The sequence below is a fragment of the Xyrauchen texanus genome, chromosome 20 (assembly GCF_025860055.1).
Source record: "Xyrauchen texanus isolate HMW12.3.18 chromosome 20, RBS_HiC_50CHRs, whole genome shotgun sequence".
NCBI lineage: Eukaryota > Metazoa > Chordata > Actinopteri > Cypriniformes > Catostomidae > Xyrauchen > Xyrauchen texanus.
Window position 1 is genome coordinate 10,945,547 of NC_068295.1, and position 13,943 is coordinate 10,959,489.

The 13,943-nt window shown below is 36.8% G+C and overlaps 1 protein-coding gene across 1 annotated transcript in view; it reads left to right on the forward strand.

The window, feature by feature from the left end:
- LOC127660312 (nesprin-2-like) overlaps window positions 1-13,943 on the forward strand; it is a 164,927-nt gene that overhangs the window by 96,314 nt on the left and 54,670 nt on the right. The window contains exons 80-84 of the mRNA XM_052150448.1: window positions 210-374; window positions 3,282-3,776; window positions 6,538-6,729; window positions 13,256-13,420; window positions 13,708-13,827. Coding sequence (XP_052006408.1) covers window positions 210-374; window positions 3,282-3,776; window positions 6,538-6,729; window positions 13,256-13,420; window positions 13,708-13,827 — 1,137 coding nt within the window. The remainder of the gene's footprint in view (window positions 1-209; window positions 375-3,281; window positions 3,777-6,537; window positions 6,730-13,255; window positions 13,421-13,707; window positions 13,828-13,943) is intronic.

A 13,943-nucleotide genomic window follows, 5' to 3' on the forward strand; every position in this document is an offset into this window, starting at 1 on the left:
GTGTGTGTGCGCGTCTGTCAGTCTTTCTATGCAAATAAATTATTGTTCTTTTCACAGTGCTTGCAAGACTGCACTGGATTAAAATTCTTCTAATGTTTTTTCTTCTATACCACTTAACGTACAAATGTAGTTGCAGTTTTAGCTGTGCTATTTATTATTTTTTTTATATAATGCTGATTAAAATTGGTCTTCTGCTTTTTTGTCTGCAGTTGGAAGTAGACACATCTGTTGCCTCAGAAACAAGTGTTTCAGAAGCTTTATCTGAAGCAGATGCCACAGTGGAAAGCCAGTCTCTCACTTCAGAAATGGTAACCAATACCTCCTCTGTTTCTGAGATCTCCACGTCCTCTCCCCGAGGCCAGCAGTGGTGTCTGGTCTCCTAGTTGTAGTTCTCTCCATGCCGATCCTCCATGTCTTAACTTCCACCTCTGCAATACCTAGATGTAGACATTTCTAGAGCTTCTCAGTGCATTTACATGGCTGATGTGTTCTGGAGTGCTGTAAAAAAAAAAAAAAAAAAACAATCTCTTTAGAACTAAACAAAAGGAAAGTATAAGCAAAACATTTTCAAAAAGTTTTATATAAAAATACAAATAAAAAAATATTTAATTAATTAAAGGGGAATTCCTGGGAGTTTTATGATGTCCTCAAATTCTGCAAGGACATTCTACAAAATGGTAAAACGTAAAAAACAAAAAAACAATAGTATTTGGAACTTTCCATAATATCATAATGTTTACATGTTACACTGTGTTTACACTGATAACGACAAAACTAGATCACTCCCATTATAATCAACTACACATCGCCTACATTTCAAGTACCTAATACGGTGTTTGCTTCCAGTGTAGCCATGTGCAAGGACGGATTAAGAACTGAGGCCCATGGGCCGGTACACTATGGTGGCCCCCATGACGTGACTACGTTCAACTTTATGCGTTACAGGACGCTTGACAGATTTGGTTGGATTTTTCAAATTGACAAGAAGAAAAGTTTGGAGCAATGTTTTACACGGCCAAATTTATGTACTTTTTAATTATGAACTGATCCAAAATCATGTGTTATTAATAGGGATGTGCATGGTATTCAAATACCAAAATCACTATTCGGTTATTCTGCATGTGTTTAGAGGTCTTTAACCCGATCTGAGTTCGACAGTACCCGACAAACCTACAGGTTTTGGGCAAGGTTCGGGTCAGTTTTTCAGGTTGGCTTTAGTGAGATTTACGGGTCATGTACACACACACTGGACTGAGGTCTTAGATTGTTGTGCCACAACACACTTTTTTCAGCATACTAAGGACCGTCGCATTTTTTAAAGATCTTTAATATTTGTAAACGCATCTCAAGACACCTGTGTTCTGTTTTACATTTCGTTTTGCAGGACCGTCACATTTTTATTTAGACACTGTTAACTTAAAAATAATTGCAATATTTATTAACGCATCTCAAGACACCTGTTTTCTGTTTCACCATTTGTTGCGATGCATCAAGCTTTTTCAGCGCTGGTGTCACAAATCGACATTCTGATGAAGTTCAGGTTTCAAAGAGGAATTAACGTGACAGTTGCACATGATTTCAGATTGTTTTTCACCTTTTTGCACATGATTTCATTGTTTCAGCATTTGATAATAAATGGTAGGCCAATGTTTTTTCCCCCCTTTTTGCTGTGGTGTGCAGACAATAATTACACAAGTTTTGCTAAATCACATAAAATCAAAGCATCTCAAAGAGTTTTAGAAACTGTAACATTTGCTGCCTCATGGAAAGTGAACGTGCCCGGGCAGAATTATGCACATTTATTATGAATAGGCCTACTATGTTGCAGGCAGTGACAGAGATTATTTTTGTTCAACTTTAATGTGAATTTATAATTTGAAGATCTATGTATTGTGCTGTTTAGGCTTATAGCTCACTGTGCACTTTATTCCCTGCTAATCTGAGATTGTGTTTGACGCATCCAAAGCAATAACGTTCTTTATTTCCCGAGTTCCGACTCCCGACAAATAACAGGATAACCGTTCGTGAACTCTCGTGGTTAGCCAAATATTAAAAAAGCTTACCATGCACATATTTCGGGTATTAAGGCATCTTTTACTTTATCATTAAACATTAAATGCATGCAGGACTTAAACATTTTAAAGTCCTCCATTCTGTTGCACAAATTCTGTTGCTTATATGAATTTAAACAATAAGTTTCAATCAGTGGTTTGGAAGCATTTTGTAAATCAGACACATTTCTATGTAGTCCTCCAAATAAACGTGCAGCACCTGTGAGACGCAAATTCCTTGAACGCGCACTTGAGTGTCTGTGCTCGAGCTGCTGTTGTCCAGTACGCATTCGGCCGAACAATTTGGTATTTGGTATTTCACACAAGGCTGACAATTATGTGGATTTATAATAGATATCTCAAAATAAATAAATAAATAATTGATTTAGACCTCAGGCCCTTTGGGTTTAGAGGCCCCTGAGCAACTGCCCAATCAGCCCGGTGGTTAATCCGTCCCTGGACACGTGCTAGAGAGCCACAGACGATGCATCCAGCAAATGAAATACTTGGGTGCAAAAAGCTTCCAAAGCACATTTATTATGCAGTAATTATTAAGTATTTTTTTAGGAATAGAAAGTGCCTTATTACTTTAATACATTTATTTTTTTAAGCAAGGAAAATCTATGTGTAATTTGTCATGGTTGTCATTGCATGGTAACATGTCCTTGATTCTTGTATTTTAACGACTAAATATAATAGTACAGTACTACAGTACAATACCATAAAAGAGCCTAAACTCTTCTATATGGCATGTTTTTACCTTTTGTATTCCAGTGTGTGTTTTTGCATTATTTTTGAAACATAGGACAGCTACTGTGAAAGGATTTTTTTTACTAATTTTATTTCATGGAGTGAATGTAAACATTACAAATCTGCAAATTTCTGCAAGCTTCTGTACCAGCTCACCTCTGCACAGTAATGTCTAAGTGCATGTGTATTACAATTTATTTATTGTTTTTGATGAAACCTTGTTTACAAGACTTTTCTGAGATGAAAGTTTTTCCCACACAAGAATATTATTAGAATAGAAGTAAATTGTTTATTTACTGTATGTTATTTATGTTAAGCATCTTTTCTTTCTGTGCCATGTAAACGCACTGAGCTCTTTTACATACCTGTGCATGATCTTTCCCTCTTGCTCCTTTAATGTCTGATAAAAGAACAAATAATAAATTCCACACAAAAAAAAAGATTCACATTCGCTCGTCTCTCTCTCTTTGTCTGTGTCAGGAGCAGGGTGCATGGAGGGGGGAACAGACGCCACACACCAGTGACACTCACACACTTATACACACCACACACAACATTCACAAGTCACAAGCCCCACCCATAGAGGCAGAAGACATGTTGGCCTGTCCTAAAGTCATGACTCTTGACGAAGGGGAGGGCGGGACCTTAGCAAAACCTGTGGGGGTCTCCGAAATATCATCCACACCTAGTCAGCACATTCATTTAGAGGGCTCAGAGACCACCTTAAATTTGCCTCAGGGAATAGGCTCCACAAAACCCAGAGACAAAACACCAGAGTCTCATACACACACTCCAACACCCACCACATACACACACGTCCCATCAAATACAGAGGATCGGGGGTTAGGCAACAGAAGCACACAACCTTGTGATTTACACACATGTATTCAGGACTTCAACACCAATACACAATCACAAGCCCCAGTCATACCTCACCTGGAGAAGACAGAGTCTATGGCCACAGACAGATCCTTGGTAAGCACAGATACACGAGTGTTGATTATAGCCCACTGACTCAACAAACTTACACATGATTTTGGGAATCCAGTCATTTCTTTCCTCATTTATTGTATGATATATGTAGAACGCTGAATGCAATCTGAGATCTGGACATGTGTGTGAGATTGAATCAATAACAGGAATTTTAGCTTTGCTACTAGGTGATTCCTTGAAATAATACTGTATTAATCATTAATATTTGATTATTAATAATTAACATCTTCACATGTATGCTATTATTACAATTAGGCCTACTAAGGTAAAGGACTGTCGCTAACATAATGTGTGCTCCATTTTATTTAGAGAAAAATAAATGAAAACAAAAGGGGTCATACTGTACATTTTTATTTCTTTTTTTTGCTGAGGCTCATTTAAAACATGTAGTGTCAAAAATAATCAAAACGATGTTTCTCAAGACCACCTTCCATCCTCGCTCTCTTATGCTTAAAATTAAATTTCTGTTTTTATTTTTATTGAATTTTTTATGCATTTTTGCTACTGTGGGCCGTTTGCACAGAAGCGGCGCGTTTTCAGTTAGCATGTCAAGTTAAAAATAAAAGACTTACAGAAAAAATGTGTTTTGAGACACCTGTGCTCTGCTCTGTTCTAGGGATGCCCCAATACCATTTTTTGGGGTACTAATACAGATACTCGTCCATACGGATACCTGGTTTTTGTTTTATTTTCTTGTGATAACATTGTCAAATTGGTAAAAAATCTAAAGTTTCACTGGAAAAAAAAAAAAAACATAAAAATAAACTACATGTGATGTCTGTTTCTCAATATGGATTATTTTGCAAATGTAAGGAGCAAGTTCTTTTTCATGAACAGAAGTATCTCTGCATGTTAACGTGTAGGGCCCTAAACAAAACATAATTTATTTTAATTATTATTATTATTATTTTTTTTTTACAAATTCCATGTTTTCAGTTTTATATTTTCTGAGTACCATATTCAACAGTTTAATTACATTTTATCATCAAAATATGTCTAAATAAATACATTTATTTAAACTTCAATAAAATGAAAATAGAACAATACATTTTCAACACATTTAATTATTTTTTATCATATCCTCACGGCACAATTCAAAATACAATATTGGAGTAATATTATAATTAACATTATTTTTGTCAAATAAAGTGCAAAACATCACAGATGTGAGATATTGCTTAAATATAATACAATTATAATTGTTTTTATTATTGTTATTAGTAGTAGTAGTATTACAGTGAATATTACATAATAATACAGTAGTGATATTTCTATTTTAGTGACATCCATACTCGCGCCTAGCTTCTTCTAGCGCAAGGACATGTTCGGTGTGAATGCCCCCTAAGACGTTTAAGTAAATGCATTTTGCATATGAAATAAGCAACAGCACTTTGCTGCTCACACACAAGTTGCAGGTTTGTGAGAGATTTAATCTTGACCGGTTCACAAAACAATCTGCACTTTAAGTCTACATAACAGCACAAACTTAAACTTTGCCCACTCTTTCCTAACATTAGGATTCTATAAAATGATATGCAGAGATGCTACTCACAGCCATGAAGTTTTCCCTCTTCTGAGAGTTATGGCATGTTTTATAGTAAACACTTTGATCTCAAAATAGCACAGAAAATTCTATTGCTTTTGATATGACCCCTTTAAATTTCATACTGTAATATGCTGAATAAAAAAGGTAGATTCTATTAATTGTATGAGCACATATCAGTGACACCAGTCATTTATGAAAGGTATTCTGTGACATTTTCAAAGGACAAAAGCAGGAGTTTTCTCTGTGGTAGCTGTGATGGCTTCGGTTATAAATAAAAATAAAAAAATGATCAGAATGGAGAATGAAAAATAATCTGGGCCAGTTTTGTCAGTTCAAGGCAAAAGTGCAGCTTTTTCTTCTTTTCTTTGTGTCTATAAAGACTATCTACAGTATACAGTATGCATGTGTACGTACTGTACTGTAGCTATAGTTTGAGGACAAAACAGTCTCAGAAAGTGTCACATTAAATGAATCAAAAGTGACACATTTAGAGATGTCCTCAATTGGACAGTAGATTAATAAATAAAGCAACAAATATTTTTTGTTGTATTTTAGGGGCAGAGTTTGTATAGTTATTGGCCTTATATAAAATAATATCATTTTATTACACATCCCCAGTTTGATATCTAAGTAATCATGTGTGTTAGAGTGTTCCCTGTCACACAAGCTGCCCTCGAAAGAGTGACAACATTCCAGGAAGTAGTTGTTGCCGCAGGTGGGTGGAGTAAGACAGGGAAACATAGAGAGAGAGAGAAGCCACATGAAAATTGACCGGTATGAAAACTGGCACTGTTTATTGAAGACATCACCGGGGGGACTGAGAGAGACACAAACAAAAGTCTTAAACTTGTGTGAAGAGAAACAGAGAGAGACAGGGAAAGAGATCAGAGAAGTGTGTGAGTGTGAAATAGTGTTTGTGGTTATCTGTGTGTCGGTGGACACGCCCATTGTGTGACAGTTTGTGCTTTTGTGAACTCACTGTATGTTTCTGCAGCAGTCAGCCAGAGCAGGTGTGCTCTCTCTCTCTCTCCCTCTCTCTCTCTCTCTCTCTCTCTCTGTCAGTACACCTGTCTTTGCCTTTACCTATCTGTCTCTATTACACACCCTTTCCCTGCCTCGTAATACTTAATTATCTCTCTTCATGTTCTTCTGGCTCTCTGTGGGTCTGCTGAGCTGCTGTTGTGTATGATTGTCCAGGCCGCAGCAGGTGAAGCTAGGGACACAGGTGGATGGTTGTCTGGTGACAGACTGCTCCATGTCTGCCGTGAGAAGACCGAACAGCTGGAGGCGTGTCTGGAGAGAGCACAGGTCAGCCTGGAGGGGTCGAGACAGCCAACGCGGGACGCAGCCATGCAGCACAGCGTTGAACAACAACTTGAGACCTGCCAGGTGACTGCAAACACAAAAACCTATCTAGAGTTCAAAGGTCAGAAGAAAGCTGAAGTTGGCAGTAGAAATAAAAGCATTTTGTGTAGTCATCTGGTCATTATCACAAAAGGAACACTGAGAGAGTTTCAGGGATGTATCACAACAAAGGGGGTTCGTTTTCAATAATGACCATTTGACTGTACATAATTCTGCTCATTACACTGCTACTAATCAAATAAATTGGCATGAAGTACTGATTTTGAGACATTGTTTATTATTTTAGAAGAAAGAGACAGCAGAGTGAAATGAGAGACATAAAACCAATACAGTATGTAGGAAATCGGTTGCCAGAAGCAATGGCAAAAAATTAAGTTTAGCAGCCATTAATCAAAATATTTGACTGTAGAATGCTGCAAATGACCAATAAGATTGAGAATATATATATATATATAAGTCTTTATAAAAAAGTTGAAGGCACATTCAACGTTTTACAAAAACAATTGTCTTGGTTATTTTATATCTCCTGCTTTAATGTGTAATAGGAAATATCTGTTTTTAGATTTCCTAGCATTTCTTTGGCAAATAGAATAGATTAGAACTAGGAGTCCTGTAACAGATGATTGGGCCCCCACAGAGCCTGGATCTCAACATCATTGAGTCAGTCTGGGATAACATGAAGAGACAGAAACAACTGAGATAGCTTATATACATAGCAACCTATCTGCCTACAACCTTGAAAAACTGTGCAAATGTACTGAAGAATTAGTGCTGGTCACACCAAAAACATTTAAAAAAAATGATGTTTACTCCACTTAGTGAAACTGTATGTGAAGAAATCCTAACTATACAACATTTTTGACAACTGCCTAAAACTTTTGCACTGTACTGTATATCAAACTGCTGCTGGTGTTGTGAAATGCTGACTCAGCAGGAGAGGAAGCTTTGAATACACTGAACATTAATTACAGTGCTCTTACTTGTATATGATTCTTCCATTTTTCTTTGCATCACTGGTATTTCCTTCAGGAAGGCAGAGCTAGTTATTCTGTCACCTCTGAACGGGGTAGCCTGCCAGCTTGAGCCAATTTCAAATTTTAGGCAATTTTGACACTTTCTGTGGAAAAAAGACAGGACTGTTCAATAATTTAAAAGTTCTGGAGATCATTATCAATTTCTGTGGAAATCCATTCCCTCCTGTATAGTCTGATTTGATCTCTCTATTTCTCTGTGACCTGCTTCATTTTCTGTCTCTTAATGTTATCAGCTGTGAACTTTTACTGCTCAGAGATCAAAGTGTTTGCAGATGACAGTAATAACAGATCTCATGAAATATATTTTAAATTGTCACTTCTGTTTATGATTGACACACAAAATATATTTTAATATTAAATATTTTAACAAAAATGTATTAGACATTTGTTTAGACTTAAGATGTAATGTTTGTTTGCAATATATAAATGCACTGACCATCTGAAATATAGTCCTGTGCAAACAGGGATTAGATTAGTTTGGTTTCAGTGGCTATAGTAAGAAACAAATAAGAATTAAGAAAAATTAAATGGCCCTTATTTGACAATGAATAATTTGGGGCCAAGCACAGAAGGATCTTTGTCACCTTTTTAATTTGTTTGTTTTTCTTCTTCTTCTTCTTCTTCTTCTTTCTCTGAAACAGTAGTCTATGGCAGCCCTATGAACCATATAGTACAGAAGACCATTTTGAAATTTGGCACACTGATAGTGGTGGGGATGAATAGCCCCCCAGACCAAATCTGGGGACTCTAGGACAAACTCTAAAGCACCACCAGTTCAAAAAATATATTTTGAAACATTATACCTAGAAACAAAATACATTTAGCCTTTGATTACTCTCCTCTTGATGATTGAAAGGGACCCTTTATATTACTCTGCCCACACATCCAGTACAGCAGCAACCATCTTTGATTATGACATTTAACATTTTCAGCTACTTTTCCTTCAAACTTTGTCCAATTCACCCTAAAAGAGGCTCAAAATTATCTTCTGATCCACATATATGATGATGATACAAAATGTAGATCCTACAACATCTACTGTATGTTGAAAAGTTACAGCAACACAAATTAAACAAGGTTGAAGTGAAACAGGAAGTGAGGCTCTATCTGTTTAAAGCAATGCTTTTTCCTTTCGAAACAAAATTTGGTATACTTCAATAGGACCATGATCTGAGGGGACATGCAAAGTTTGGAGACAGCACCGCCTATGGGTTAGGAAATGTAAAAAATGGCTATTATTGCCTGTAACAGTTGAACTACATATGTCTTAAAATGAGTTTGGTGTCTATGTATTACTTGTGTCATGAGGATTCTGTGATACCGGATGTTTTATGACATTGGCCATATTTCCACTCCGGCATGGTGTATATTTTGAATGCTTTGTAGGATTTAAAAGAAATTTGTTATGCATCAACATCATGTCCTGAGGCTACCTGAGCCATTACATGTATAGTATAATAACTAACCAAAACTTTGGTGTGCTGACTCTAAACTTGGCATGTGTCTTTGCCATCAGTAAGACATTTCAACTGAGCTGCAATGTGTACATTTCTGGACTACAGTTCCAAAGGTTTTGGGTTCACTCCACACCTAGACATGTCTTGAATTTCTATTCTACTGGACCTCTTTGTATTGTTCTTACTGAATAGTTGTAGGGCTTTTCTCCAATCATTATGAACCGTACATAGGAAAGTGATGATATTTGGCACACAGCGACCGCTGTGCTTGACTGTGCTGACTCTCAGCTTGGTATGTCCCTTTTGGGGCTGTCAACCTTATGGCAATGTGGTGTAGTGGATAGTGCGCAGTGGAAAGGTACAGGTTTGATCCTGCCCTGTGGCGACGTGCAAAGTTGTATGGGTTTGCTTTGCATGTTATATTCAGTCTAAGTATTTTTTGTGTTGTGCTTAGTGTGGGGCAATGGTTGCCATTTGTGCTTGGTCCCATAGTTGCAGCATATTTACTTTTACTTTCATCTCTAGAGTTGAATCACTGCAGTACATACAGTATGTGATATCTGTGTGTATAGGGGTGTGTGTGTGTGTGGTTTATGAGGACATTTCTAGTGTCCCCATATTGCTTAAAAAACATACTAAATTATGTTTTTTAAATGTAAAAATGCAGAAAGTTTTTTGTGAGGGTTAGGGTTAGGGGTAGGAGATAGAATCTATAGTTCATACAGTATAAAAATCATTATGTCTATGGAGAGTCCTCATAAGGATAGCCGCACCAACACGTATGTATGTGTGTGTGTGTGTGTGTGTGTGTGTGTGTGTGTGTGTGTGTGTGTGTGTGTGTGTGTGTGTGTGTGTGTGTGTGTGTGTGTGCATATTTATGTGGTTTACGAGGAAAACATTTTAGGTTACAATCTGGTAATTACTAGGGTATTATGCTATTAATGTGGTTTATGAGGACATTTCTAGTGTCCCCATAATTTAAATAGCTTGAAAAACATATTAAACAATGTTGTATTGAAAATGTAAAAATGTAGAAAGTTTTTTGTGAGGGTTAGGTTTAGGGGTTGTGTTAGGTTTAGGGGATAGGATCTATAGTTTGTACAGTATAAAAATCATTTTGTCTATGGAAAGTCCTCATAATGATAGGTAGACCAACATGTGTGTGTGTGTGTGTGTGTGTGTGTGTGTGTGTGTGTGTGTGTGTGTGTGTGTGTGTGTGTGTGTGTGTGTGTGTTTAGAAGCACTGGAAAGCAGAAAGGTAAATATAAGTGAGTGGGTGGTAGATCATGGCTCATTGAACCAGTTAATGTGAGTCAGTTATGTACCTTTTGGGCAGAGTAAACATGTGTCCTTTCTTTTTCTTTATATTCTTTTTCTTTTGTATTGCATACTAACATGTGACATGTATGTGCATGTCTGTGTACCAACACAGTAATGTATTTCAGATGCATGAATACGTCAATGAATTTATCTTCTCTTTTTTAAAGGAAACAGTTCCTTCCTGTGGCTTTTCTCAGTGCAGATATTATTTCAGTTTAATAAAAGCTCACTTCCACTCAGATTCAGTATATATGAGGTGTGAGAGATTAGTGAGTTATAGTTATCACCCTGTCTGTAAAAACCTCTTGCAATAATTTTCAGGCAGTTGCTGCAGGTTAAATTAAATTTAGAGTTCTTTTAGCCTGTTAGATCTTTAGTAGAGTGATCTTAAGCCTAATAAGGCAATAAGGATTTTTGATGTTTGTGTTCTTGTGATTTGTTTTGTTTGGCAGTGAATGTTCTGTCTTATTGTGTTGTATGGGTGTGGTCAAGTGCCTTATTAATTCAGATAATACAGAGGTGTTTTTACTGCTTATTTTTATTGTAGTAAACGATGGTAGCATTTCTCAAACTTCCGCCAGATATGGCCATACTTGAATTAGACTTTCCTCTCTCTTCAAGCCCCACCCTCTAAAGTCAGCAAACCTTAACGCCCAAAATTAATGAAAGGTAAAGAACACCTCAGAATTATCTAAATTTGCTAAAGAGGTGGGTACTGCAGTGAGATCCTTTTTTGCTCTTTATAGAGCCTATGGCTGTCACAGAGACATTTGTGAATTGGACACCTATTTTAGTGATATATGTGAGTTACAGTAGTAGGGGCATTGACTATGTGCTTTGCCATAAAAAATGAAAACAGGTCAGAGATATGAAGTGATGTTATATGGAGTTTAGGAGATATTTCAGGCACACCTTGTGTGTGTGCGTGCTTGCGCGCACGTACACGTGTGTGTGTGTGTGTGTGTGAGAGAGAGAGAGAGAGAGAGAGAGAGAGAGACTGGGTTTGTAAATACCATTTATTCTGGATTAGTAGAAATTTAACATCAGGTTAAAATGAGCCTTTACCTCTTAGTGTGTGTGTGTGTGTGTGTGTGTGTGTGTGTGTGTGTGTGTGTGTGTGTGTGTGTGTGTGTGTGTGTGTGTGTGTGTGTGTGAGCGTGTATTTATCACTTTGTGGGGACCAAATGTCCCCATAAGTATAGTAAAACCCGAAATTTTTGACCTTGTGGGGACATTTTGTTGGTCCCCATGAGGAAAACAGCTTATAAATCATACTAAATTATGTTTTTTGAAAATGTAAAAATGCAGAAAGTTTTCTGTGAGGGTTAGGTTTAGGGGTAGGGTTAGGTTTAGGGGATAGAATATAAAGTTTGTACAGTATAAAAACCATTATGTCTGTGGAAAGTCCCCATAAAACATGGAAACACTACATTTGTGTGTGTGTGTGTGTGTGTGTGTGTGTCTCTGTGTGTGTGTGTGTGTGTGTGTGTGTGTGTGTGTGTGTGTGTGTGTGTGTGTGTGTGTGTGTGTGTGTGTAACCTGACTCTCTCATCAAACATTCAGAGATCTGGCTGGGCTCTAGAACACTGAGTGGTTATACTGTTTTAACTATTATACAAGCAGCAAATTCTAAATTCTTTACAGTTGAAAATGTTGTACTATTAATTCAAATTTTGTACTTGTTTGTTTTTCCTGGTGGAGTATTGTGAAAAATGGATTCCACACCTGTTACCTGCCTCTCAGCCCTTCTCTGTATCCCTCTCTCTTTCTTTGAAATGGATTCTGATTTATAGTTTTTATATGTGGTCAACCGATGTGGTTTTTATGCGCAATATTTATATCTAGAACATGGTAGTTGGTGGCTGATTATATTTAATACAATGTAATAATTTAATGTATGATGAACAACTACTTTACACAATATTTATTATTTTTTTTTTTTTTAAATAGCATTTTCCCTAATATATCCAATACCCTTAATCTGCCAATCAGGCAGCCAATAGCCAGACGGACTGGCCAATCTATTAATCTATCACTAATGTTTATTAGTAAAACTGTAACATTATTTTGAATTATTTAATATCTGTATCATTTTAAGCTAATTTAAACCAATTAAACATGCAAAACACGCAAAATTTGCGACCTTGACACAAAACCAACCCCTCTCTGTAACATACGTAACAATACATGACATGTGAAAGATGTTTAAATGTAAAAGTTTTTTTACTTTATTGTTATCGACTTATTGGGGGGTTTTTCTTTAAAAATGAATTAAATGTACAGTCACTATGGCTGTATTAGTTATGTTAGAATCCGGGTTTCCACAGTCATGTAAATCCTGGTAAAATTGGGATTTCCAAGCCTAGAAAAGTAATGGAAATAGATAAAATATTAATAACAAAGCCATGGAAATTTCTATTATTCTTCTGTTTTCCTCTGTACTAAAAATATTGATGTGGCTCTTGTGTAGAGTAAAACTTACTTGAAAGCCACAGTGATGTCTTATATTTGTGCAAGTCGTTCTTTTCAGTCAATAAATAGGTCTAACCGGTTCACAAATCAGTCAGAATAATTTATTAATGCATTTTTCTGAATCAAAATAGTTTTTAAAAAATCTGCATCCAGTAATCACAAAAGACTGGAATTGTCATGGAATTTCATTGGTTTAAAAGGGTGGGAACCCTGTACAGTGAATTCGAATATTAGTTTTGATTTGCATTTATACATTTTTTTGTGTAGATGATTCTTATGGATATTGAGCAGAGGATCTCCAGTCTTCCTGTGTGTGGACTGAAAGAACAGGAGCAACATGAGGCTGAATCACTTAACACGAGACTCCAGCTGCTGAAGAACAGACTAGTGACCGTCCAAATACAGCTGCATGAGAAACACACCGAAGATCAGGTACAGACACATCCAGTGAGGTTTTTAGTGTATCTGTGTTACTTTGGGTGTTAGATTTGGGAAGAGCAGAATCTAGGTGTTGTGAGGAATTTAATGAAGAGGTTGTATGCGATCACAGAAGGTGATCATTATCATGCTAATTGCAGCTGATCTTCACATTTGCCATTTCTGAGGTGTTACATTTTCAAGTTTTGTGAGTGAGAGGCTACAAAGTGCCTGAATTTGAGCTGAGAAAATGGGGCAGTCAGAGCCAGAGGTATTATTTCTTTCTCTATTTCTCTCTGTAGGTGCGTGTTGAGAGAGAGCACCCCCTGCAGGCCAGGTTAAAGCGTAGCAGCAGTGTGCAGGACATGCTGAGTTCATCCAGAGGCAAACTGTTCAGACAAAGCAGTCTTCAACAACAAATAGTAAAACACATATTCATGCATACAGACTTTAAATATTGGAATATCGTTTTAAAAATAAGGATTTTTTTTTCTACTGCCCTGGTCGAGTGCTGCCAACATTTGCATTGGCACCTTCA